Source organism: Lepisosteus platostomus, chromosome 3, assembly GCF_059453375.1.
Source record: "Lepisosteus platostomus isolate fLepPlt1 chromosome 3, fLepPlt1.hap1, whole genome shotgun sequence".
NCBI classification, from domain to species: Eukaryota; Metazoa; Chordata; class Actinopteri; order Semionotiformes; family Lepisosteidae; genus Lepisosteus; species Lepisosteus platostomus.
The window spans coordinates 75,455,334-75,483,004 of NC_142613.1; the positions used below are offsets into that span (position 1 = coordinate 75,455,334).

A 27,671-nucleotide genomic window follows, 5' to 3' on the forward strand; every position below is an offset into this window, starting at 1 on the left:
TATCAATAAGCGCTGTAGAAACTGCAAAGAAATTTTTTAAAGAACCTGTCAGATGACATTTAATGTAGACAAAGAACAATGCGAAAGAATTAGGGGTTTATGTTGACATATAATTTTGTTTTATATGATGTGGGGAAGCAGTAGAAAAGGCACAATATATTATACAACAAATGTATGTTAAAACTATGCGATGGACTGCTAAGACATATTATTGAGTTACAAAATATATTGATGTTCTGGACTCAGTTGAGAGAAGGGAGGCCCGATATATTCACAGCTCAAAGGAATGTCCCACTCCAGGATGATCCCAAACAGAGAGGGGTACAAGAGTATCTCATTCAAGTATTCAGATATCTCACTATCGACCTAATTAATCACGTGAACACTCCAGAATCAGAAATCAAGCACAAATCGGAAGATACAAGGGGAAACTATAGGAAAGTACATTTAAAACTGAGGACTAGAACCATTTTTCACACAAATGGTTGTGGGAGTTTTGAAAAACATACCTCACCTTACGGTTGAATTTGATAATGTTCTGTAATTCTTTCAAGAGTCAGCTGGATGAGATCCTTAGACCACTTAGGTACAAATAAGCTAGACAGGGCAAACACCCTCTTCTTGTTTATAGTGTATGTTCTTAAACAATTTAGCAGTTCACAAATACTACTATTTTACTCTGTCCTGGTACTCTGCCGAGCCCACTTGAGCTCAACAGGTGTGAGCCTGGTCAGTACCTGGGTGGGAGACTCCTGGGAAAGCTAAGGCTGCTGCTGGAAGAGGTGTTAGTAAGGCCAGCAGGGGGTGCTCACCCTGTGGGGTGTGTGGGTCCTAATGCCCCAGTATAGTGACGGGGACACTATAATAATTGCTTACACGTATATAGCGCTTTTCTGGACACCCCACTTAAAGCGCTTTACAGCCTCCACCACCACCAATGTGCATTATACACCTAGATGATGTGACGGCAGCCATAGTGCGCCAGAACGCTCACCACACACCAGCTCTCAGTGGGGAGGAGAGCTGAGTAATGAAGCCAATTCATAGAGGGGGATTATTAGGAGGCCATGATTGGTAAGGGCCAGGGGGAAATTTGGCCAGGACACCAGGGTTACACCCCTACTCTTTTTGAGAAATGTCCTGGTATTTTTAATGACCACAGAGAGTCAGGATGAGTTTTAACACTCATCCGAAGGACGGCGCCTGTTTACAGTATAGTGTCCCCGTCACTATACTGGGGCATTAGGACCCACATGGACCGCAGGGTGAGCGCCCCCTACTGCCCCACTAACACCTCTTCCAGCAGCAGCCTTAGTTTTTCCCAGGAGGTCTCCCATCCAGGTACTGACCAGGCTTACACCTGCTGGGCTCCAGTGGGCTGCCAGTTGTGAGTTGCAGGGTGATATGGCTGCTGGCAATATTTACTATACCATAAAAAGGCCCCACCCTTCGGATGAGATGTAAAACTCAGGTCCTGCGTCTGCGGTCATTACAAATCCCAGGGTGAAAAGAGTAGGGGTTGTTACCCCGACGTCCTGGCCAAAATTCACATTGGCTTAGTTTGGACTTGTGATATTATTGTGAAAACTGAGCTTAGAACATCGATAATTTTTTAGACATAAAACACTGAGAAAATAGACTCACGTTTCTGGATTTTCTATGTGTTGTAATTGGCGCAAATATTGAAACTGTTCACTGGCGTGTGTAAATGAAAATATGCAGATTTTACCACGTTTGCCCCACGCTGCTATTAAGTATAACCATGTTAAGCTATAACAGAGAACAGTCTAAAAGGAAACCAGGGCGATTGGAGACTATTAACTGGAGACGTGCATGGTCTTGCACGAAACAGGACACTGCTGAAGGTGTCGAGCACAGTTAATGAGCACCATTTAGACCACGGCACAGCAGGTGTAGAAAAGGCGATGAAAATGCCGTCGCTGTGTCTTTAACGACTGGAATTTATTTCCTTTTATACCCAGGATGCTTCACTCAGGATGTGAGAAGCTCACAACAGTCAAGATGGAGAGGATGCGGGCGCTGCTCGGGGGATACAGTCTGCTGTTCCTGCTGGTGCTCTTGACAGATGCGGCACCGAGGCAGCTGGACAAGGTGAGGAGCGTCGGCTGTCTCCAGCGTCTTCTCGGCGGCGTGAAAACGTCCTGCTAGTTCGTCGTCTTGGACGTTTTCACGGCAGTCCGAGGGGCTCTCGGTGCTTTGGAAGTACGATATTTGCGAAGCCTGGCTTGCCCCGTATTGCTCAATACTGAGATCTCCAGCTGATCACATGAGCCGAGCAAACTTGGGACGACGTTATTTTAATTTCTCGCCGTTGTCAGCCAGCGGTGAATCCGGGCCGTAATTAAAAGATGCGTCGACGGTGACGGAAACTCGGGAGCTTCCTTGTCAATAATCGGAATTAGCGCACCCATGTGTCTGCGGGTGTCACAGTTCATTTTGAGGCCTGTCATTTGTCACAGTGTGGATGCCTCCCACCTTTCAAGGAGGCGGGCGGATTCCCACCCCCTGGGTTCGCGTGTTTACCGTGCTGATGCCTCCTGCCTCCGTTTTGACAAAAAAAACAAGAGGGGGAAAAGGAGGTTTAACGGCCAATTTCACACTGCTGACGACCGGGATGACCATATCCTACCGACAGATAAACACTCAAGTTAACCCCAGAAGCTGTTTATCCCGAGAGGGCGACCGGAGTGCTGTCCTGGTGCTGGAGTCGTGACAGTGTCAGACTGTTATGAACACATTTCGCTTAGATCCCATCGTTGTATTTTACGTTTTTTTGCGATATGTTTTTGAATTCAAGATTTTTTGTTTCTTTGCTCCTCCTCTTTTAAAAACAAAATATTTACTTCACCTGCGTAAAAGTCAGCACGCCTTTCCTCCTTGTTGGTATGACCGAGGGCTGAGTCATCAGTGTTTTTTTCGATGTACCAAATTTATTTTTGGGCCGAAAAGTACTGACTACTGAGACTCACATTTGTGTTTCAGATGAGAGTTTGGCGTCTGTTGTGGGATAGCATGATAATTGGGACAAAGAGTTGAAATTGGGAAGGAGAAACTTTTAAATAGCAGAATCTCATGAATCCTCTGAAATCGAGTGGCATTATGTTCAAGTTCGTGTTTTTCTCTTGTTTCTCTTGAATTTGTAGGAGAATATATCGATCAATGTGACAACAGTGGGTGACACGCAGGAGACGAAGGACTTGCAGGTATGGTGATTTTACAGTGAGACTTGTAATTTTTGTCTTTCCACTGCAAATTGAAATCTCTTTAAGAGTCTTTTTTTAACATACTCTTTTCCTCTTCTCTTCGAATTGATTGCGCTCAGGTTTACACTAATGTAATGTTTATCTGTCGGTTAGAATTTCTGTTAAACAACACTGCGCTCTTTAAGAGCAAAGGTTTCGCAAAACAGAATAGGAGACAAACCAGATACATAGCGGTTTTGTGTGGGATAGCAGAAAACGCCCTCTGTCAAGACAGAAACATGAATGCTGAGCAGAATCTGCATTCTCTGGTTGCCTTCATTTGCCCTTTAAGAGAGAGAGACTGCATTGTCTCCTAAGTATATTTGAGGAAAGGGTGGGAGTTCACTCACAATGTCTGTTGTGATAGAGGGAGTTATTTTTCTGTAAAGGAATCCGTTCCTCATTCCTCAGCTCTGTTCCAGTGAAGCCAGGGATGTTGTGCTGCTTTCTTCTCAAACGGATTTCAGATTTCTGCCTTCAGACCCTCCCTGAAAGTAGACACAAAAGGTGTTTTTTTGGCCGTTACATTTTGCAACATGATCTTACACCTTTTACACCTCATGACATTCTGCCTACCTCACCAGTACCCAGTTCTGGAAGCAGGGGCAATGAAGAAATATAATTCATTCTCATTCTAATTCGGAGATTGTTTAAATGACATCTGGCTGAATGTGCCCTCATAAATCTTTCTTGTGTAGTAATTGCTGGAAGTATTCTCTTCTTCTTTGTTATTTCTCATACTTGGGACTTGTTGACATAAACGCAAATTCAACATATTTGCAAGAGGGACTCTTTGGTTTGGTGGTAGTACGCTGACTGAATATGATGACTAACAGCCCCGTGTGTCTGATGTCAGTCAGTTCTCTCCTAACAAACCACTTTGGTTCTTAATATCCAATTTTACAGGGGTGGTGTTGTTCACATGTAGTATTGTGTAGAAAATATTTCATTTCTGGGGGTACCTTTTTAGTAAAACAGCTCCTTTTCTATCAGATTAAGTCACTATATGACATCGGATTTTGTGGCTGAAGGCAACACAACTGTCATGTATTTGCTTTTAGATTAACTTTAACATCTCAGTCGTTGGAGATCAGTTCTACGTGAATGACGTTCCTGTCAGACTGTCAGGGGTCACAAGACTGAGCTGCCAGGCGTTGCTTTGTGAGTACTAGGCAATCTAATGTAAATCTTTATTCATGCATTTAATGATGAAAAGACCTCTTTCATCACAAGTCTGTAAAATAATGTTTAGCTTATTTTCTCTTATACCAGTCTGAAGAATTCATTGATATTTTATTCTACTTGGTTGGTTCGGTCTGCAATATTGTGTTCTCCAGCTGAAGGTAATCACGTTTATGTCAATTATGTTTTATTTGACCTCTTTATGTGAGATGACTTATTGTTCAAAGTGTTTTCTAGATGTGTGAATAAATTCTTCAGCAAAGCTTGTTTTCCAATTATGTTTAGTTCTGAACTGAGATAAATGAAATACTTTGAAAATGACACTATTTTCCTTTTCTGTATCTCCTCTGCTGACTAATCCCCCTTCTTTCTTTTGTCACTGGTAAGAAGATTCTGGGTCATAGGATCATTGTCTTTGAAATAATGCATTTAAAGTCTTTTTATTTTTTTCCCCCACCTGGCTCAAAGAAACAATGTTTCATAAGGTGCAGTACGTAAATATACTCTGTTCAGAATTATAAAGAATAATGAGTTGGACAGTGGGTACCACAGAAGAATAGTTTATAAAGTATAGTAAACTAACGCAGAAAGCAATATAGATAGAAATGTACATGTGCAGTAAAATAGGACTGGAACAGTGCAGCACTGCACAATAACCAGGAGTTGTAACACAGGAGCTGACTATAGGATCTGTGAGAGAAGTACAGTCTCATTTTGTGATTTCCAAAAGGGCACATTCCAATCTTGATATCCATCAGGCTCTAATAGAATAGACTGAATCTAATTAAGCCATAACCGATTCGTAGTTGGCATTAATTATTCTGAATGAGTTCTTTTCAGAATTCACAGTATGTGTTACTGATACAAGTGTTGGAAAAACACATTCATCATGGACAGAAAAGTCTTTTTTTTCTGATACAAGAATAGAAGATTAGGTTCCTCAATGTGTGCTTGATCTGTGCCGTCGCTGAAGTAATCCTGAAAATGAAAAGCGTAACGTGTTATCAATTGAGAAAGTGTTTTTTTTTTATTGGAAGGAACATGCCGAGATAGCTGGTGTGTTAGATCTTGCAGTAAAATGAAATTCAAACGCTGTCTTCCCTCCCTGTGAGCCGACAGTGAGTCTCGTGGCTCCGCAGGAAAATATCCGCTGGTGCTGATGTGTGAACATGTCTTTGTCTGCTTTGGTTCCAGTGGAAAATGGCAATCGGAGCAGCTCTGGTGTCTACGTGATGGCTGTGGTACGCGTGTTAGTGCGCCAGTGGCCTCTGGAGAGCGATCCCGTGGTGGAGCTCCTTGTCTTCAATGAAGAAGTGATTGAGGTGGAAGGGAAACAGGTAATTTCTGTTCCGCAACTTGGAAGGATGAGCCGTGGCAGATCCCTTGAAAGCTCTGCGTGTGCACGTGCGGTGCAGGGAGCCACGCTCGTCCTCCAAACCAAACCGCACGCCAGGCCCTTTTTTTCCCCCGATCAGAAGTGAAAACGGCTTCCGGGATGCAAGCAAATTATCTTTTGCATTCATGAAATAGGGTGAGAGGAGTGAGTAAAACGTCTTTCCATTTGTCTATGGGTCTGTAAAAAGCCAATCATCCACCGCCAAGCCAGGAGTGACAGCCTTTTATGTTAGTTGGTTTACTTTCGTGAAGAGCGTGGGAGGACATAAATAGTACTGGTGACAAGGGGCAACCACTCCAAATTTCCTTTCTCCAGCCCTCTCGAAAGGGAATGCCAAGGCAGAATGCCATGTTGTGGAACATTTGAGGGTATTTGCTTGATTTGTATTATCACTTTCTATATTATTGCAATGTTATTTACTCATATTCTTTTTATTTATTACATTGTTCACTATTATATTGTGTCTAATTCCAAAATATACCTGGCCTAGAGAAATTTTGTGCCCACTGATTACATTGTTTCTTTTTTAGGTACAACAGCCAAACATGTATGAGGTGAATATATTGATGAACAAAAACTTTCAGAGACTGAAGCAATCGTCCTATTCCTTCCCTATGATGGAAAGCATGCTGTTCAGCATCCCGAGAGACAACGACATCGTCGTCACAGATCCCAGCGTCCCAGAAGAAGGTAGAAACAAGATTTCCTTGGGGGCACCAAATATTAAGCTCCTGGGTTCCGACTCGAACATCAGAGCATTTAGCCTCGCTGAGACGTAGATGGAAAACAGCAGGAAAAACAAAGTGAAAGAACTCAGAAGGGTTTTAGGTCAGAGGGTTTGAAAGTGTGACTCAAGGATCCCTTGGAGGTTTTTGGCCACAGAAGGAGATAAGATCACTTTATTGGCCATATACAATTTCTTGCATTAGGAATTTGTCTTTTCACATACCCCAGCTTGCTCTCCATGAGACACACAGACAGGGAGAGAAGCTGGGGGTCAGAGTGCAGGGTCAGCCATTGTACAGCACCCCTGGAGCAGCTGGGGTGAAGGGCCTTGCTCAGGGGCCCAGTGGAGTAGGATTCCTCTGCCGGCTATGAGATATGAACCAGCAACCCTCCAGCAACAGGCACAGATCCTGAGCCACAGAGCCACCGCTCCGCCCAAGATTTCTGCCCAGGTCCGGTAGTCGGTTTGTAGGCCTACACTAACACAGCTTTTATCTTGGATTCATTAACATGCTGTTGAGCGTCTAATGCTGTATAAATAACACGTAGATTTTTTGTTACAATAAGAGTTTTACTTTTGTTAATATTGGGTTCCTCCCCAAGAAGCCTTCTTGAAAAGCCCCTGCCGAGAACAATTTTCAAGTGCTTTGGTTTGCTCTTCCTTTTGTTTTTTTTTCCAGTTTCGGCGGTCGACCGTGACCCTCTCCAGACCACCAGCCACTATCCTTTAAAACAGGCCGAGACCACAGTGGAGGAGACGGCCGCCCCGGGCAAGCTGCCCGAAACCCCTCTCCGCATGGACGCCGGCTCCGTCTACGATGAGGAAACTACAGCCGAGGAAGAGGGGCTCCCTGACAAGCTACTCCCCGAGACTCCCCTGCGATCGGAATCGCTGTCTTCTTACAACGTAAGAGGTTTGACACGGCACTAGAGCAGACTGGACGGTCAGCCAGTTAAACCCAGTCTGCATCTTCTTGAGTAATGACCTGCGGTTTCTGAATTTGTACTGTATTTCACACCTGCTGTAAAACTCTGTTAAGATGCTCCTTTTAAAAGCACTATATAAAATAAGGTTTCTTCTTCTTCTTAATAGGAGATTCCTTCTTTTAGGATTTAGACAGTATCTCTGTACATAAAGCTCTATGCATCCAGGAAAACCCACCAACCTTTTCTGCTGTGTTTGTTGATATTACTGGCTATTACAGTGTATGATTATTTCCCCTCTTCACTGAACAAGAAACAATGACATGATGACCATTTATGTTGTACAGATGACTTTTTACAGAAGAAAACTCTACTGGAGGTGATTAGAAGAGTCAAACTATTGGTCCAGTTTGTTAAAGGAGATATAATGGTATAAAATTGACGTTAAATGCTGTACATGTATCTTTCAGCAGGTCTGATTTGTATATTTGGTAGCGGATGTAATAGGAATTATGCAGGAGTCTTAATTTTCAGTTAACAGCTTGTTTTTCCGTGCATGTTGGCAAAAAAAAAAAATGTCCTCTCATTTAAGGCCATGTGCCAGTGGGTGGAGAAGCTGAGAGACAGACTTCGCCATTTCTGGAGCGAATCCCTCCCGCTGTTCTTCCTGGTGATGTGGGTTGTGGTGGTGGGAGTGGTGGGGTCGGCTGTGATCGTCAAGATCCTCGATTTCCTCTTCCCGTCCTGTGAGCACAAGTGAGTATGCACAGGGCAGCGGCCTGTCCCAGCAGCCTCTCGCCTGCTCCCTAAAACCGTTCCCAGACTAGAAATCTCACCATCTGGCCCTGCAGACTGCTAAAGCGTATTGAGAAGGAAATACATTCCCGTTGATTTCTTTGGCTTGGTTGGAGACAGAAATCGGTCTCCAGTATGGCTGGTAACCAGGCAGCTCTCGTTTATGCCAGAAGGCCCAATGTTTGGCCAAACAGGCAGGACACATTGGTTCATGGGGAACAAATTAAATACAGTTTGGGTCAAAACACTTCACTTTGTCAAAGCTCTTTATATAAAATACTTCGTTCGTGAAATTTACAATGCTCCCTGACTGGACAAGCTGCCCCTAGTTCCTCCTCACTGGACCAGTCAGGTGCGTGCTCCTACAGTACTGAGGTTACTGCGGTCATGGGCCTTTTCCTCCTGCCCTTCGGCTAAGGCGACTCAGCTGTTAGATGTCCTGCACGATCTCCTGATAACACGAGTACAAATCGGGTTAAAAAGCACAATTGGGGTGTCAAGAAAGTTGAAGGGTAGCAGCGGAAGACTCTGGCTACACTGCTGAATGTGCACAGATAATGGATTTGTCTCACAGTCATGGAGTCGCCGGCAATTTTGCCACTGTACCTAGCTCTGAGTGGACAGATGATACAACTGTAACTTGTACTCTCACTGTTTACTGTCCACTGTTCTGTAATGTACTCTCTATGTTGTGTGGGGTTGTCTGTTGTACTGAGACATCTGCTGTCCTGTGCTTTTCCTGAGAGAGGGGTGTGAATAAGAATGTACATAAGGCATCTAACTGCTAGACCTAGGATTATCTCGAAGAGTACAGTTGAAATTCAGAATAGTCAAATTACTTTGCTCTTCCTAGTTCAAGGGAGCTGTCTTTGTTTTTTATGTACCATCCATATCGGGCTGCTACAAAGAAATAGTATTCATCAAGACGATATTCTATAATATCCTGCATTTGTGTCATCTCAGGAATGCATAAGATTTTTGGTTTGATTATTCATTGGTTTAAAGTTGCTAAATATACGTACAAGAGTAGTCTTTCACTTGTTTGTTAAAAGTGTCTTATTTGCTGAAAACATGGGGTGAAACCGCATTTACTAAAGAGTTTACAGCCTGGATCTGGGCCAACGTTGTAAATGTCAGGGCCAATTTTTAAGTCCCCGCTTGCCATATGATTTAGTTGGTAAAGTACTCTGGCGACTGGCACAGGGGTGAGCATTGCTGCTGGGTTCAGTTCCGGTCCGGGGAGGCTATCCGTGTGGAGTTTGTATGTTCACCCCGTGTTCGCATGGGTGTCCGATTTCCTCACATGGTCCAGAGGCATGCTGGTAGGTTAATGGGTTTCAGAGAAAATCAGCCCTGGCGTGAGTGTGACTGTGTCTGTCTGCATGGAGAGACTCTGGCCTCCCCTCCCATCCTGAATTGGAAGAATCGCTGACAAAAAGAACGGATGGATAGAGTACTCTAATGCAGCAGGTTATAGCCGAAGGAAACCTAGTGCTGTAACATTAGTTGGTATAACCGATTTAATTGTACAAACTCTGTAGGGCCAAAATAGACTGGAACAGTGAAAATGTACTGAAACACTTAGAGCATGTCAGGAAGTTTATGAAGGAGAACAAGATGTAACCCTTCAATGCTTCCCGGTGTGGCTGGAGGGCAGAGAGTGCACATTATTCATGGAAGCATTTGTGAACTCAGAAGAGTGCTAAAGGTCTTTCCAGGTATTAAAATGAAGTAATAGTCATTGACCAAGATGTAATTGCTTTTGTGATTACAAACATGGAAATAATAATTCTGCTATAAAGGCATGTAAAAATGGCAATTAAACCAGCTAATACATTTCAGAAACATACTGCGCATGACAACTCAAGGCATCATAATCCCAGTTTAGTTTAACATTCATAAATGTATCCTTCTATATCCAAAGACTGACCCATTGGACTGTGATCCACAATGACATGCCCGTCAGCGTTACTGCAGTGTTATATCTTTGCTCATGGAATTTGTATATTTCATGTGTACTAAAAGGAACAAGACTTGCACTGACTGCAGTTCAAGCACGTAAACTGCCTCCAGCGTGGCTCAGCTGTTAAAGGCGGTGGCCTGATCGCCGGTTGAGCTCGGCGCTGACCGAGCCTGAGCCGGGTCACGTCACTAACCACCTCACCGTGACTGGGGTTCTGCAGAGGCTCGGAGCAGCCCGTCGAGTACACGTTGAAATTATACTTGGAAAAACGTGTTACCGAAATGTCAAAGTTGTTAACAGTAGTGTATGTTTACTTTTCCTTAGTATTGAAAGCTGAATGAACCACAATTCCTTTGAGAATGCACTTTTTTTTTCCTGCGGAAGTGGACTTAGGACTTACTGTAGACGCATGTCTCTCCTCTATCTGGTGCTAAACCTCTGCCACGGGGCCGTGATTGTTCAAAAAGAGAGACGTCTTCCTCTCTTTCCCCTGTGCAGTCACCAAGGTCATAGTTTCAGACATAATTGGCAATTCTAAAACTCCTGACTTACTGCAATCTTTCCTCTCTTTAAGGGGGATTTTCAGACTTGATCCCGTCACACTGATGCCAGAAGAGGAAAAACATTCCCTTTTGGAACACATGGAGGAGACGAAAACACCAGAAGAGCTGAAGAATCCATGAGCCGCACTTGCTCGTTGCTGTACTACATTTCAGACTCGGTCAACGGAGCTGGATGGTTTGCTTCAGCAGTGAAACAGACAATCCTTCACTCTACACAGCCCTTTCATAAATGATTGAGTGATGTGTTTTCTTTCTCCCTGAATTTTATTTTCAAAATCTAGTCATTCAGAATTTTTATGTGACAGTGATCACCCGAGTCCAAACTAGAAATTTTTAATATTAATTTAACACTTTGAATGTACCTCCATGCCACGCTACATCTGGTGAGAAAAGACCTTGAAACAAAACATCTTTAGCGAGACTGTACATTTCTACTGCTTGGTGGTCCATCAGTGTGTGTATAGTCTCCTGCATTGCACTCAGTCTTGAACAGATTAATTAGAAATGCTGTCCTTTGCACAGAAACTCATTATGATGGACCCTGCACACTTTTGTGTAATCATTTTAGTTAACCACAGAAGGCTGTAAAAGCTTTTGAGTATTTAACAAGATCAGAGAATAGTTAAAACTGTTCAAACTAAGCAAGCAAAACAAAATGTTAAAGTATGTGTTCACAAAAGCAACGTGGATAACGCAATAAGATGTCTCGAGTTAGTTCACTCACAATATAACCACAACTGATTTTTAGCTTGATTTCCTAAATGTTTGGGCTCACGGGTCCTTTATTGCTGACTTTTTCTGCACAGTGTATTTTGAAACTCCTGGATAAAAAGTAATCATAAAGGTCTGGTACCATATATATGTCTGTTGATGTCTAATACACAGAAACGACAGTGCTACAGTGTTAAGCATTAAATAGCGGTATATGGAAAAAAAGCAACAGTAGCACATGGAAGAAAGCAGTTTTGGGACAATTTCCCCATACGTGCATTTGTATTTCCGCTGCTACAGCGAGACCGTTCAAGTGAATGAAAATGTTTTTTTTGTACAATTGTCTTTCCAAAGGGTATGTAGTTATGAATGCATTTTAAAGCTGCTAACATCACAATCAAGAACTGATCCTCGAGTTGAAGGTGCTTTGTGGCATGAGAGCAGCATGTTGTAATGCTGAGAAACACCACGATGGGAACCACATTCTGTTAGCGTTTGCTTCCCTGAACATAAATTATCGTCCACCATCATACAGTATGGGCAGCTTGTGCCAGTATTGCTGTAGTTAACATATGATGCACTTACTGCTGCTTATTGTGCCTTCTTGTTTTTCCATTACTTTCTTTTGTATGTACGATGCTAAAAGCATGGAAGCATGGTGTAGGTTTACTCCCGATTTTCCATCAAACCTTCCCCCTTCCTTCATGACGTCATGTTGAACGCGTACTCAATGAAATAAACTTCTTACTGAAACCGTCCAGATTATCTCAGCAGCGTACATTTACCTTTAGTACACACATCGTTGTTGAAGTGGAACTGCAACACTTGTTTTTGCATTTCAAACAATGAAACTACCACATACACGGTAAGGAGTACAACCTCCAATTAACATCACCACAGAAATGAAGTTTCATTGTAGCACCATATTGCTGTCATTGTCTGAGATTCAGAACCAGGCAACAAAGCGCCTGATGACGCAAAAGCGGCCCTTGCACTGTAAACATGCTTTAGACCAAGCCAATTTTGGAACTACTAGATTTTAAATATTTTCGTGAAACCAACACGTACAAGGCCAGATGTTGTTTAGATACTCATCTTAATACTACAAAAAAGAGTAACCTGCCAGCCAACTAAAATACTCATTTATTTTCAGGTTTTGCAAAAGTGCTCCATCATTGGTGGTTATTCATAGTAAATCACACCTAGAAGGAAAATTCTGTACTTATTTGCTCTTACAACACTGAATCTCATCAAGACACTTATTGATGGGACCAACATCTGTGCTCATGTTTATTACCCAGCTCTCGGTTAGCTGATGATCCTTTGGAAAAGGAAACGGTTTGACTTTCTGCTGATCTGATCCTTTGTTTTATGTGCAACCACTATGTTCTGAACAGCATTGTTTAAAATACACACACTGGTTCAAATAGACGAAAAAGGATTTACGTTGTTAGGAGACCGTGTTTCTTGTTCTTGTGCAGTGACTAGGGAGCAGGAAGGGCCACTTGTGTCACAATTCACACAACCTCTCGCTTTCACTGTGGCAAGACTAGCGGTTTCTTGTCTGCCATCAACAACATGGAGGCTATACAGTATTTTCACCAAGTTCACAATTTTGCACTTAATTCAGAATTTGTAGAATTTCACAAATCATTTGGTTACCAAGCTTTCATACTCAAGCTGTAGTTCCCCTTTCAGTCTCAGTGGATGACGGTTCCTTTGACAGGATGCACTTTATTTCTTCCATTATCGAAGCAAACAATTTTCAAGAGCCACTACTGGCTGAGGATGTTGACATGGAGTAGAAACGTTACAGTAATCCAGTTGGATTCCTAGGGTATCCAAAGGGTAAAGGTACTTGCACTCTAGACACAGCCTGGGGCCCGTGAGCAGGATTTCCCTTAGCAGCAATGCGTAACTGGCTCAGTGTAGCTTGGGGTGGGGTAGAGAGTAGCTGGCAAGGACTACTGGTTTCCTGTGAAGCAGTGGCAGCTGGAGGCTTGTGCCAAGACTACTGAGGGACATGCTGCTTCTTGTAACTGGCACTAAACTTCCTCTCTATTCCTGCCATGCTTGCAATATGGCTCAGCGGGTGGACTACAGGCAGTTTTGTCCACTGCCTCATGCTCCCCACCAGAGAACAGTGGACTTTCCTGATTCAGACAGGTGTAAAGATATTTTAACCATACCATCTCCTAGGCCTGAGCGGTGACAGCCTGGCTACAGATCTGAGCCTGTAAAGTTGCTGGTTCATATCCCACGGCCAGCAGAGGAATCCTACTCCATTGGGCCCCTGAGCAAGGCCCTTAACCCCAACTCTGACCCCAAGCTTCTCCCCTTTTGTGTATGTCTCATGGAGAGCAAGCTGGGGTCTGCGAAAAGAAATTCCCAATGCAAGAAATTGTACATGGCCAATAAATTGATGTGATCTTATCTGTTCATACACAGCACCACCTGGTGGCTCAATGCCTTTAAGAATGTGCCGATATGAAAAAATCAGATTTAAGAAGTTTTGCTAATTATATGTTCATTTAAATGTAAAAGTTATTGCCAGTTCGTGCAACTGAAATATCATTTAACAATGGTAGTAGCTGTGCAGTTCACAATTGGAAGTAATAAATGCTGTACGTGACCAATGTGTGCAACACACATCTAACTTTATTGCAACAGTGTAACATTACTGTCCCAGAAAGGTTGACAAGGTAATCTTCAACAGGCACTTCGGCTAATATACACAAACACATGATCACCATTTGCGCAACATACAGATGAATATTGCAACAAGTGCTAAAATTTTCCATACTTAAAGATCTCATTCATCTGAGGTATGTAACTCTGCTTTTCTTGTTCCACAGTCAGGAAATAATGTTTTTAGACCTACCCTGTGAAGTGCAAGAACTTAGTGTTTTTCAAAGTGCTCATCTTCATTTCCAAGCAAGAAATAATGAAGATACTGATAACCTACAACAAAAATGAAAAAATAAGGAGTGTCTCATAAGCTCCCATCTCAAATATGATGCAAGTGCTAGAGGTTGATGTAATTTTATAGACAGTACTACAACCTGACAGATAAAATGAATCATCCGATTTCAAATGCAGATAACTTTCTGAAAATGCAATGAACTGATCTTGAAGCAGTCGTGAAATATTAACTTCTAAAAGGACATCAACAGTTGACTGTAATGCCACCAATATTTCATGTTTTTCTACTTTTAAAAATGCAGACTCATTGGCTGCTCAAATTTCTGAGAATCAGAATGAGCTAGATGAGAGCCCAATCAAGGAATGACCTTATCCCATCAATCAGGCTGTAGTACAGAATCAAACATGAATATTAAATTGTTGCACTTAATTCATAATCAGGACCTGAAGTCATGGAACAACCCTAATATTCTGATTTGCACAGGTCACGTCAAATACCTGCTACACGTTTCCCAGATGGAAAAAAAAAAGTCTCCGGTCAGGAACTGCACCCGTGTTCCCCTGAGCGTTAGGGAGGTTTTAAAACTAAGTTCTAAGGGGAAAAAAAAAACGCCTTAACAGGAGCCAAATTCCGCAATCCACTTTTCGTATTTTTCCAGGTCTGCTGCGGACACAGACTTGGACACCTTTTTCAAAGCCGTCTCGAAATCTTCCATGGTGGTCGGCATGTGCATTTCGTCTCTGGAGATGTTGCGGATCTCCTCCGGCGTCAGGCCCTCAATGAGCCGGCGCATGGCCATCAGGGAGGCGTCTCTGGACAAAACCAAGGGGAAAAGAAAAAAGGAATTTATGCGCTGGCCTCCACCTGTTTATCTGTGCAGAAGATGCTTGAGCAGTAGTTAGGCGCCACAGCATTTCTGACAATTTTCCATTCATGAAATATTTAATTCCTGCTTTCAAGGGGAATGTCACTCAGCAGTTGAGACTCGTTTTCAAAAGCACCTTAAACATACCATAATTATGCACTCTTTCACAGTAGTTAGCTATTTCTTTACAAAGTTCTCCGTGCTTAAAGCCAAAAGCACATCTGTCACTGTAGATACACAAAATCCAATAAACCTTCCCTGTATCCAGTAAATAGCTGTACCCCAAACCAAATTCAATATCTACTCAATAGACCAGAAAGGGTTTTTAAAGCCTTACCTGCATACATTGGTGATGTCAGCTCCAGAATAACCCTCCATTTGCTCTGCTATTTTCGCCATATCAACATCATTTGCTAGCTCCAGCTCTTTCAGGCTGATCTTTAGGAGCTCCTCTCTGCCTTTAGCTGGATTAAAAACATCACTAGTCACATAAAGCCACAGAAAAGGCAAGGACAATGTGTACTGAGCCAAGATTGGACTTATTGCGAGTTGTCATACCCAAATGTGAAACTAATGATGCACCATTCAAATTTTTAAAAACGACAAAAACGTAGAGCACAGAAAAATATCAGTCAAGCCTTACATGTAACTTCTCGTATACTTAAGACGGGACAGTCTTCTCAGTCTTGGATCAGTCCAAGTATTTATCCCTATGCCTGAAGCGGACAGATGAAGTCACATTTCCTGAAAACATTCTTTTCACTGATGCAATCATGTCTTCAAGCCTTGGGACTTAGTGGAGGACAAGCTCACTTACCTGAAGGTAAAGGAATGTAAATCCTCTTTTCTAGTCGTCGTCTCAGCGCCTCGTCTATGTCCCAGGGGAAGTTTGTGGCTGCCAAAACCATGACCATTTTTGACGGGTCTTCATTTTCTGAGGCCCCACCCACACCTATTAGGAGGATATTAAAGTGACAGGCCTTTTCAAACACAAAATGAATATTTGCTTTCAAAAGCAAGATTAATTTTACTTGCATATAATTGTAAAAACGAACTTAATACACTCGTTTATCTGGGTGTAGTCCCTACAATATCTAGGATGGGCAAGGTAAGACTTGTTCTTTTCACAGCAAGGCTTTTTAAAAACACTTTAATTGCAAAGAAACACCACATACATCGCCACCCAGAGACAATGCTTCACTTCACATCAGTGTCTTTTTGTATCTGGGCAGCCAGTACAAACAGCTGAAGGAGAAACGACAAATTATCATACACTACAGACATGCAATCTCGATCACCAAATAAAGTATTAAAATGAAATGAAACTATCTGAATGATGGGCAATATGTTTATCCTAGGAATTTAAGCTTCTAGTTGGTCGAAGGGCACCTGTGACTCCAGATGGTGTGTTCACTTCACGTTCACTTACAGTGCACACTGCTTTCCAGAAAGGCGTCTATGTTGGAAACATCGCTTAGGACAACAATCACCCCAGTTTCTCCCCCCTTCCCTCTGGTAAGCGTTACAGGAGCATGAAGGCACGAACTTCCAGATTCAGAGACAGTTTCTTCCCACAAGCTGTCAGATTGCTGAACTCTGCCCCTACGACTGGCTCACGCTGATGTGTTTATTTTCTTACACTGCCTGTCTGGCTTTTTTTTTTTTAAAAGTCATGCGTTATTCAACTTCTTGTTTTTGGCGATTCCTTTAACGTACTGGTATAGGAGCCCACATGCAAATAAGCATCTCATCGCCCCTGTGCGCATGACAATGAGCCGGACTGACGTGTTCGCTGTGGGAACGGGCAGCTGTGTTTACCGTCCATCTGGACGAGCAGCTCTGCTTTCACCCTCCTGCTGGCCTCGTGCTCTTCCGACGTTCCCCGGCGGCTGCACATCGAGTCGATCTCGTCGATGAAGATGGTGGTGGGAGCGTAGAACCTGGCCTGGAAGCACAACAGACACCGCAGGGCCAGTTCGTACCCCGTCATACCGATTATCACCGGGCTGGTTCTCAGCATAGGATTCTGCTCGCTTTTTTAAGGGATTTAGGCGAGGACAATTACTTCTCAAAAAATACTTCCCTCCACGACGCAGTAAACCTCTAATCCGCTTATACCAGACGAAGACAAAAACTAAAAACAAAAATCTGAGCATTTCCGCAGCGACTGCTACAGTACAATGCAACATCCATACGTTTTCTAACTGCATCTTCCAAGTCAGGGTTGTAGGGGAGCCGGCGTCTATCCCAGCAAGCAACCTGCACGAGACGGGGTATATCTTGGACGGGACGCCAGCCCATCACGGGGCAGACAAACGCAGACATAGACACACTCTCATCAGGCCCCGTCTTCCCAGAAGCCTTTTGGACTGTGTGGACAGGGGGAGGAGACCGGAGCACCCGGAGGAAACCCACAGGAACACGGGGAGAACATGCAAACTCCACACAGACAGCACCCCAGGAACTGAACCCAGGGCCCCAGCGCTGCTCACCACTGCACTGCCATGCCGCTCTTAAATTGCGACAGACACTCTAGGTCAGCCAAAAACATGGGAGGTTTACCATCTCAAACAGGAGTCGTACTAATTTCTCAGATTCTCCTCTGTACTTGGAGGTGAGTGTTGATGAAGACACGTTGAAGAAGGTGGTTCTGCATTCCGTAGCCACGGCTTTGGCCAACAGCGTCTTTCCTGTGCCGGGGGGGCCCACCATCAGCACTCCCTGCACGGGAACAGACGGTTAGCAAACAGAGCGATCTTAATCCAGCTGGTGAACACGGGCGCGCTCCACACGCTACTGCAAAACACACAAAACCTTCTGGCACATCCAGGAAAAGGCCGAACACCTGCATGCAAAGCAAGGTTTACTGAAATGGCCACACCCTGGGAAAACTTCATAAATATTCCATAAGTACCTTCCAGGGCCTACGAATTCCCTTGAAGAACTCCGGCATCCACATAGGCAGTACGACAGCTTCCTTCAACAGTTTTTTGGCTTCTTCCAAGTCTGCAATGTCATCCCTGGAGATGGAAGATAAGATAATTGCATGCGGGTTTTAAAAGGATACTACCTAGCACCCAAGTATTTACTGGAAGACTCATCGCAGTCTTGTACATTCTGTACCTAACAAATTCAGGGTTTCACATAAGGAATTTGTGTCAAAATGCGCATCAGAAAAAGGTTACATGCTCTGTCAGTTCAAAGTTATACCGCACTGTCTCCATCTTTCCACTGTTATTTGTTGCAAAACAAGCACAGCGTTGGCACATCCTGCGAGTTTCATCTCAAAATATCCAGCCATCATGACTGCCAAGTGCTGATCAACATCACCTGCTAGTGCAGCAGGTAAGTTCAGGAAGATGTATCTTACACAGGAAGCCAGGTGTTGTGAAAAGCATGAAAAGGTAAATGTGTAACAGGCATAGTATGTGACTTCCATTTTATTTATGTGCAATAATCTTTTCTTTTTGTGTTCTATTTTGATTTTATGCTGTCTATTTGAAATGAAGATTACTCGTTAAAACATTATTACTGCTATTCACTACAATGCATATATGTGTTATACATTTACCTTAACTTTCTATGATTTATGTACATATTATCAGGTCACCAATGTCCAATAATTGCCTTTTGAGTTCATGAAAAATTAAATTTTTGTTTAGTGTTCAAAACACCATTGTTTCTGTAAAATCAGGAGGTAAGGTGCTTGTAATATAAAAACAGAAAAATGAATTGTGCCAAAATGAACTCCACAGAATTTCCTTGTTAAGCCACTAATGATACACTATGTCACAAAAAGAACTTTTTACTCACCATTTCACATTTGGGTTTTGAGAGATTATATCTCTTTCGAGGGCCTCTACAAGGTCTTTATCATATCCAGTTCCATCAAACTTCTTGACTTCAGTCTCTGAAACATCAGCAGATTTATTCTGTAATGCAAAAACCAACAATTACTGTACTTACTCCAGGGAATTAAGGAAGATCTGATCATTCTGAGAATCACAAACCAGAATAACAAGTCTAGTGTTATGGTTGTATGCTTATGACCATGCAAACGTTAGCAAATGAGATTAATTTGGTCTTATTTTGTCATGTTAGAATAACCCTAATCAACCAATTGTTTCAGATTTAATCTGTTTTTTTTACATCACACTCATGTACAGTATGCTTCACAAGAAGCAGATTTCAAACACAAAACTTGACCAATGATATACAGAACATATGAAGTTGAAAGAATGACATTCAGGGAGAACGTTCTTTTACAGTGGACGTCTCAGAAAATTAAAACAGACACCTCTGATGGACATAGGAAGTTCACTACAATGCTTTGTTACTTCAAAATAAAAGGCTTATGGCACAGTGATGATTAGGATAAAACTGAAGTGTAGATAATTGAGAGTAAAAGTGCTATTAAATGGAATACATTTTGGGATGATATTTAAAAACCACTAAGGTGAATTTTTTTTCTTTTAGAACAAGTGTGCACTTTTCTACATACAAAAACAGTTTTACAGAAAAGGCACGAAAATAAAGGCATGCATTTGCACTTGCATACAAAATTCCACAATTGTTCTTACTTTATAAACATCTTTATAAACATGGCCACACCCCTGCAGAATTGAGATTTTGAATGAATGTTATTATTTTAAATCTGCTAGCTGGGATGCAGTTTGGAAGCGTTTAAGAGTGCACAGAAAAGGGCAAACGGGCTGCCGTTAATAGCAGGGAAACATGCAGCACCTTGTCCTCCTTTGATCTGCCTGGCGCCTCTCTCTTGTCTTTGCTCCGGACCGGCTTGGCTCGGTCGCCGTTGGCTCCGCGGGCTACCTGCCGATGCTGAGCCCTGCCAGCCCCACTCAGCCGATTGTTGTGGTGGATTTTACCGTCCTTGTATGGAACAGGCTGCCGGCGGGCAGGGCAAGGCGATGACCTTCGGGGGACAGGAGGAGGAGACGTCAAACAGCACTCACAGGTTACAGAACCCTTAGCAAGCCGGCAAGTCTGTCCCGCACTGAACTCGAGGCACAAATATGCTTTTAAACAGGGTTTCCTAAAAATGCATGGGATTGGGAAGATTAAGACCTTTGTTCAATTCATTCAGCCAGCAGAAATATCACCCTGCAACTCACAATTGGCAGCCCCACTAGAGCCCAGCAGCTGTGAGCCTGGTCAGTACCTGGATGGGAGACCTCCTGGGAAAGACTAAGGCTGCTGCTGGAAGAGGTGGTAATGGGGCCAGCGGGGGGTGCTCATCCTGAGGTCTGTGTGGGTCCTAATGCCTCAGTATAGTGACGGGGACACTATACTGTAAACAAGCGCCGTCCTTCGGATGAGACGTAAAACCGAGGTCCTGACTCTCTGTGGTCATTAAAAATCCCAGGGTGTTTCTCGAAAAGAGTAGGGGTGTAACCCCGGCGTCCTGGCCAAATTTCCCCCTGGCGTGTACCAATCATGGCCTCCTAATATTCCCCATCTCTGAACTGGCTTTATCACTCTGCTCTCCTCCCCACTGAGAGCTGGTGTGTGGGCCCATCATCCAGGTGGGGCTGCACACTGGTGGAGGTGGAGGGGATCCCTATTACCTGTAAAGCGCTTTGAGTGGAGTGTCCAGAAAAGCACTATATAAGTCTAAGCAATTATTATTATACTAATAAGAGAACCCTCATTATTCTATACATCAGGATGGTTTAGAAACCGCAACTACGAACCACACGAATGGAAACTGATCTGAAGAGTGTTTTGTCTCTAGCTCATTCCCTGCTCTGCACTGTTTACTTAACTCCACCTTCCTTTGAGCCTCCATCTATTTTTTTTTTTTAAATGGCAGCACAGATGTGTTCAAATTCAGGTTTAGCGTGGATATAATTCAATATTAGCAGGAATAATAAGAACATTTCTCAAGACTAGACTGATGCCTGGCAAACTACATTTAATTAGACATATACACTGCACTACATGCAGGTACCAAGAACATGTGGTACTGAGCCTGTAAAGTATTTAGAGTTCAGGTCGTCTCACTGTCTCCATCAAGAGAAGGGAAAAGGCACGACAGCCGCCAGTCTGATGGACACGTATCTAAACCAACACTTGCACCTACTGTCGTGGCTGGATATGTGACTGAGGCAGCTCCGGGAGAAGTACCATGCTGAAGGCAATGACAGCGGGGTCTCACCTGGGATTTGAATCTACAGCCTTTCAGTGTGAAGTACAGAGCCCTGACCTCGGCTCCACTCTGCAACCCCTGAGTTATTCATCTATCCAAACACTAAACTCTATACAGAAAGGTTTGCCACTTGAGAAAAAAAAAAGTTAAAATCATTGCAATGTATGATTGGGAAAACGGTGTTCAATTCCGGTCACCATGTAGAGGCTGGGAATACTGCAAAACCTTAAGAAGACTTTATAATTCACAGAGTAACTATGGTTTAGATTAGCTTCAAAAAAGCTAGGAGCCTTTTCTAAAAAATTTCCATACAGCTGCAGTTTTTAGCGACAGATAAGGATGAATTTATCTAACTGCTCATGTGGAACAAAGGAACACTGTACTCGTTCTTCCTCGAGTGCTGAAGTCTTCAGTGCAGTTTAAAAAAGCTCTTTTCTATGATCACCTTCTGTTGTTCTGTTTGGAACGAGTGCCATGTGGAATGAGGACTTTACAGCAGCTCGTCTAAAAAATAAGATGATAATCCAGTGCAGAGTAGGTGCACCCCAAACACACAACTCCAGACAGGAGCTCACAGTGCAGTTAAGTGTAAGAGAAATGACCATTTTCAAAAACAGTTACACTTAGGCACACTCCTTGTTTAATCCTGCAAATTAAATCCTGACACAGATATGCTTCTTTATATTTGTTTTCATCTAAAACTTGACAACCAACTTATAAATCAAAGTCTTTTAGATCTTGGCTGCAGGAATACTGCACAACGCTTTACAAAAAAGCAGGCAGAGCAGTCTTCCATGACTGCTTGTGGGGGGAAAAAAAAAGACCTTTTCAGAACATGTCAAAACAATATATACTTTTAAGGCCATAGTTACTTTAGACCTTTTAAGGTCCAAAGATCTGAAGGGAAAAGCAGTAAATCAGGACAGCTCCACACTATGAGTCTCGCACTGCGCTAAGCCAGGTCATATGAATTAATCCAGGAGAATTTTCTTCAGACAACTGCCTTATTGTTCTCCTCATCTTTAACCACACAGTGAGGAGCTGACCATACAGCAGCTATGTTCAAAGCCCAGTTTAGTTGGCGTTTATTCCAATAGCGTGAAAGTAAATTTCAGAATAATACTACCTCTATTCCTATAGGTGCTGCACATCAAAAGAAACTTGCACCTGCAGCAGATGATTAAAGTTAAGATCAGGGGAGCCCTTTTGCAAGAGGTGTGCCAACAACTTTATTGAATTGAAAAGACTTTGCTAGAGTGACTCTGATGCCATCGAGGCCCGAGAGCAAAATCCAGGGCTTAAAGCAGCAAGCCGATCAATTACAGTAGTGGCACCAGCACGAGGGACTGAGGAATTGTTGGAACACAAAAACAGCAGACACAGGGCACTCCGGGATCAAGAGCCACCGATTAGATCAACCACGTCACCCTGAAATACACACTAAACCTGCACTAAAATACAAGCTCTGAAACCCCAAGTCTTGCATGAGTAGTCAAGGGACGTAAAAAATGTCTTCCACTTCGGGGCACATACCTGCGTTCAACCTGAACAGGCCAGATGTCGCCGTCTTGACTTGGGGGTTTAGAGGGCGTGTTTTCCAACTGGAAGCTTTCCAGAGTGCTCACTATCTCCCGGACGTGTTTATTTTCGTCATTTATGTCCTGCCACACCTGTAAAGAGAGACACTCGGGACTTAATGGCATGTACTGCTTCTACAAGCTCCACTATTATACATTTTATCATTATCTTATTTCTTAGAACACAGCCATTGACTAATGTTCTAGTCTATTTCAGACCAAAGTGACCATAAAACCGCTTCATGTACTAGTTTTAAGCATTGCACTGCTCTTACAAAACACACTCATAACACAAGGAAACTTTATTTCACTGCTTATTAATTGTATCCAAAGGTTAAAAGTTAACTAACAATTCATTCGCACTTTTAATAATGCAGTACTGCTGAAAGTTGTGAAACTACAGGCGCCTCAAAGAACCACCTATTCAATTACAGTACTGTAACCTCATGAGCAAATAGCCCTTCACTGCCAACATTTCTTAGGATTGCTTCCATACAGTGGACACCTGAACAGCGCCCGTCTTGCACTCCCCCATGTGAATTTAGGCAAACCTGCTTTGGACTCCAATAATCCCGAAACCAGCCCTTGATGCCTGCGATAAGCAATGGTTTTGAGTAAAGATGACCAGACGTCCCTCTTTCCGAGACCTTAAATATCGGTCCGACCGGAATTGATAAAACTGTCCGGGATTTTGTTTTGCTCGTTACTCAGACTGTGTAAACAGACATCGGCATACAGGTTTCCTTCCTTCCATGTATTACCGGTAGATGTTTTGTACTTATAAAAACCATTTGACGGCCATGAGAAATAGTTGAACGTGTTTCATTATATTTCAAAATGTTTCGTTAAACTTGATCATTTTTGCAACCAATGAGGACGATGTATTCATTTTTTCCTCAGATGTTAAGATTTTCGTTGGTTTTAAACAAGGCTGAATGTTTATTTTTCCTTGTTTGCCATTATGTAAGAGAAAGAGCACACCTGCAACTGTTTTTTTAAAAACTTACCAGGAAGTTTAATAAAAACTAGATTGAGCTTAAATTGATTTTGTAATCAGAAAGAACCATAAAGATCATTACTTTGGAGGCATGTGTCGAGTGTAGATCATCCAGCCCCCCGCCCTCTTTTTAAAAACCGAAACATGGTCACCCTATTTTAAATAAACCTGAAACATGAAACAGTGGTTACCTGTTGCCATTTGTGCTGCAAAGCGGCATCCTTGACTGCAAAAAGGTACTTCTTGATCTGCTCCAGCACGCCTTGGTAGCAGACCAGCGCGGAGCTGTAGTTCCCCAGCAGGGCGTACTCCCGGGCGAGCTTCACGTTCTCGCTGATTTCAAGCAGACTCATGCTGAACATCACCTACACGTGTGTGGGGGGGGGAGAGACCACACGCAGCGTCATCACCACCCGCCCCGTGTGGCAGACACTTGACTTGACTTGAACTTTATTGCCATATGTAACCCGGCCTCCGGAGCCGCTCGGTACCACCGCCCGGGCCAGGCGGACCCGGGCCGGGATCGGTCCCGGTTCCATCTCCACCTCGCCTCCAGACACGTGGGGAGGGACAGGCTGCAGCCCGTGACTAAAACTTCTGTTAAAAATGATCTTACGCCTCGACGACCATCCCTCAGGCGGCTCTCAGCGACGGCGTCGAGCAGCGACAGAGATCATTAATAAAAAAAACAAGCCGGAGGCTCGCTTATTGTTCGTCGCGACGATAAAACGAGGCCGATACTAACACCCAAAACCTAAACACGCACCCCGAGAGTGTGTTAACCTCCCGGACCAGTCTTAAAACAACTTCAGTGCTAACTCTTGCGGCTGGCGTGCCTAATAAAAATCAGCAGAGGACGACAAAGAAAGCGTCCTCACTGCCCCCCGACCCGCACCCGGCTCCTCTCCATGTTGTTGCTGTTGTTGTTGTGAGGAAGCCCTAAAACACCCACCTGTTGCGGGAAGCAAGGAGAAGCGCAAGTACCATAAAAGCTGAACTGCAGACAGTGTCTTCCCTGAAAACGACGGCGCCTCTCTCCCTGCAAGCTCAAGCCTGTCCGCCCATCCTGCGCCGCCGCAGCGCCTCGGGAGAGTTTGAAGTCAAACAGCAGGCGTCATTTCCTGGTGCGGCCGGACCTGCCGAGGGGTGTGTCCGGGACATTCAGCCATTTGAAAAGGAGAAAACTTTTTTTTGGGGGGGTGCGTTTGTCAGCTACATTTCACCTACGTTGCGGTGCATTCGGCGGCAGGAGGGCCTTATATCCAGCCACCCCGGGGGGTGTTTTTCCACCTGCAGTACTAGACGTTTGGGAGACTGTGCGCCGATGGCAGGGGCTGATGCTTTTTAAATAGTGCGGCTATGTTTAATTAATTTTTATTTCGCGTTTGTAAAATGGTTTCTGTTTTTCCCATACACAGTAAAAAAACAAACAAACTATATCCAACCCAACATATTATGGGTGTACTCGCTATACATAAACATAATACAGACATGAAGAAGGCTCCACGGCCGAAACGTTGTGTTTTCTTTCTTCTTTTTTTCAGCATGGAATAAACCTATTACTTGTTCCTTTGCAGCCTACGCAGCTACCTATAATACAGACATGTACTACATCAAACTCCCTATTATTTATTTTCATAGGACATTCTGTCCAGAAAACACCTTATTTCGGTGGTTAAGCATAGTGCTGGGGTCCTGGCTTTAATCCCCAGAGTGCTATCTGTGTGGAGTTTGCGTGTTTTCCCTGGCTTCTCATTAGTTTCCTCTGGGTGCTCCAATGTGCTCCCAGAGGACAAAGACATGCTGGTAAGTTTACTGGGTTCTGGAACGTGGTTCCTGGTGTGTGTGAGTGTCCCCCTGTCTATCTGTATGTCTCTGGACCTGCAGTGGACTGGTGTCCCATCCAGGGTGTATCCTGCCTTGCGCCCAGTGCTTGCCAGGTTAGGCTCTGGCTCCCCGTGACCATGTACTGGATAAAGCATTTTAGAAGATGAGTGGTTGGATAGAATTTTCCTTCTTCTGGTTTCTGTGGTGCAGAAACCGCAGTGCATTCTGGCTCTGGCACAACACCGACCGATGGAGTCACATTATAATTCTGACAATCCCTGGTCTGCTTTAAAAAAATACAAACTGGACCCAATCTTCATGACCATTCTATAAAACAAAATGAGAAATGAATGTACAGGCATTCAAATCACAATGTTGGGGGTTTTCTTTAATAAATTACAGAATTGACACAAAACTAAATTCTAAAGATAAGTTTCCTACAACCTGCTTTGTTCACGCCACATGATTTATTGTAACAATGACTGCAGTCGTTTTAAAATAGACTAGGGAGTGTATCCCAAGTTAAGTATCTAAATAAATTAAATGATCTAAATAAATTTTGGACACAGCCAAAAACCACTGAAAACAGAATAACAATGCCTTAAAATCCCATTAGGCACATATTTAAGTGTGTGTGGTGTAAATTATTCTTCCATCTCAGAAATATCGCCAGACTACTTCCTATGTTGTCTCTAACTGTAGCTGAAAAACTGGTCAACACATTTGTCTTTTTCAGAATTGATTAATGCAACACCCTACTTGCTGGGGTATCTGAATCCACACTAAACAAACTTCAGTATCTCAAGAATCCAGCAGCCAGAATCCTGACCAGGTCACATGCAAGTGATCACATTACTCCTGTCCTGGAGTCCTTGTACTGGCTTCCTATCAGGTTTCATGACAACTTCAAAATTCTCATGCTCACCTACTGTATAGGGCTGTACATGGCCTGGCACCTTAGTACCTACAGTAACTGACTTACTATCTTCCTACTCCCCACTTCACAACCTCCATTAACCCCGGTCTCCTTTTTGTCCCCCAAGCTCGCTTACACACTGTGGTTGACAGGGCCTTCTCCTGCTGCGCCCCAGAGCGCTGGAATCTCCAACATGAAGAACTCTACAGCCCTGAGTGCATGGTTTCAGCTGTGTTCTGGTGGTTCTGTAATGTTGTGGGGTGCTTTTTACTGGCATGGTTTAGTTGTCCTCATTCCTTTACAAAGCCATTTTAGGTCTATTCACTATTAAATCATAGTAGTAGCAACTCCTTACACTTATATATCACTTTTCTGGACACATCTCTCAAAGCGCTTCACAGGTAATGGGGTCTCCCGTCCACCACCACCAGTGTGCAGCCCCCATGGTGATGTGACGGCAGCCATAGTGCGCCAGTACGCTCACCACACACCAGCTCTCAGTGGGGAAGAGAGCAGAGTGATGAAGCCAGATCAGAGATGGGCATTATTAGGAGGCCATGACGGGTAAAGGCCAGGGGGAAATTTGGCCAGGACGCCAGCGTACTTCATGGTACTGAGTGATCATCTGCTCCCCATATTGCAGCATTTCCTTCCCTCCGGGAGGGGTGTATTTCAGGATGACAGTGCCCCCATCCACGATGGTGTCCCTAGGTCAAAGGCCGTCTCCATCACTTAATACGAACCTAATCAAACACTCGTTTGCCACTTTCATCAAACACCGTGAGGCGACCAGCTTTCTCAAGGAAGAATGGTGCCACACTTCTCCTATAGTATTCCAGATGCTGGCAGACATGTCACTGGTCCAAAGTCACATGAA

General features: G+C 43.5%; 2 protein-coding genes across 3 annotated transcripts; one reads left to right on the forward strand and one right to left on the reverse strand.

Moving 5' to 3' along the window:
- The first annotated feature begins 1,954 nt into the window (after window positions 1-1,954).
- Window positions 1,955-12,281, forward strand: ginm1 (glycoprotein integral membrane 1). The gene is made up of 8 exons (XM_088626841.1): window positions 1,955-2,112; window positions 3,165-3,224; window positions 4,325-4,424; window positions 5,640-5,782; window positions 6,372-6,531; window positions 7,248-7,474; window positions 8,084-8,247; window positions 10,824-12,281. The coding sequence occupies exons 1-8, from the start codon at window positions 1,984-1,986 to the stop codon at window positions 10,930-10,932; spliced, it is 1,092 nt and encodes a 363-aa protein (XP_088482967.1). The 5' UTR covers window positions 1,955-1,983; the 3' UTR covers window positions 10,933-12,281.
- A 1,882-nt stretch (window positions 12,282-14,163) lies between these two features.
- katna1 (katanin p60 (ATPase containing) subunit A 1) lies at window positions 14,164-25,171 on the reverse strand. Of its 2 annotated transcripts, none has more exons than XM_088626839.1 (11): window positions 25,036-25,171; window positions 24,243-24,416; window positions 23,011-23,147; window positions 20,055-20,244; window positions 19,125-19,243; window positions 18,226-18,331; window positions 17,874-18,032; window positions 17,130-17,256; window positions 16,129-16,263; window positions 15,649-15,775; window positions 14,164-15,258 (listed from the first exon to the last, which is right to left on the reverse strand). In XM_088626839.1, the coding sequence occupies exons 1-11, from the start codon at window positions 25,036-25,038 to the stop codon at window positions 15,060-15,062; spliced, it is 1,476 nt and encodes a 491-aa protein (XP_088482965.1). In that variant the 5' UTR covers window positions 25,039-25,171; the 3' UTR covers window positions 14,164-15,059. The 2 variants fall into 2 exon arrangements, with proteins under 2 accessions (XP_088482965.1, XP_088482966.1); XM_088626840.1 differs by having other exon boundaries at window positions 25,004-25,167.
- Between the last annotated feature and the right edge of the window lie 2,500 nt (window positions 25,172-27,671).

Bases quoted from the DNA above. Each gene is read 5' to 3' on its own strand.
- ginm1 (XM_088626841.1), top strand. From the start codon at position 1,984: ATGCTTCACTCAGGATGTGAGAAGCTCACAACAGTCAAGATGGAGAGG. The intron at 3,225-4,324 runs GTATGGTGATTT...ATTTGCTTTTAG, and splicing joins AGGAGACGAAGGACTTGCAG to ATTAACTTTAACATCTCAGT. The intron at 7,475-8,083 runs GTAAGAGGTTTG...CTCTCATTTAAG, and splicing joins AATCGCTGTCTTCTTACAAC to GCCATGTGCCAGTGGGTGGA.
- katna1 (XM_088626839.1), bottom strand. The intron at 23,148-24,242 runs GTAACCACTGTT...CTCTCTTTACAG, and splicing joins TGCAGCACAAATGGCAACAG to GTGTGGCAGGACATAAATGA. The intron at 15,259-15,648 runs GTAAGGCTTTAA...GGTTTTGTCCAG, and splicing joins GACATCACCAATGTATGCAG to AGACGCCTCCCTGATGGCCA.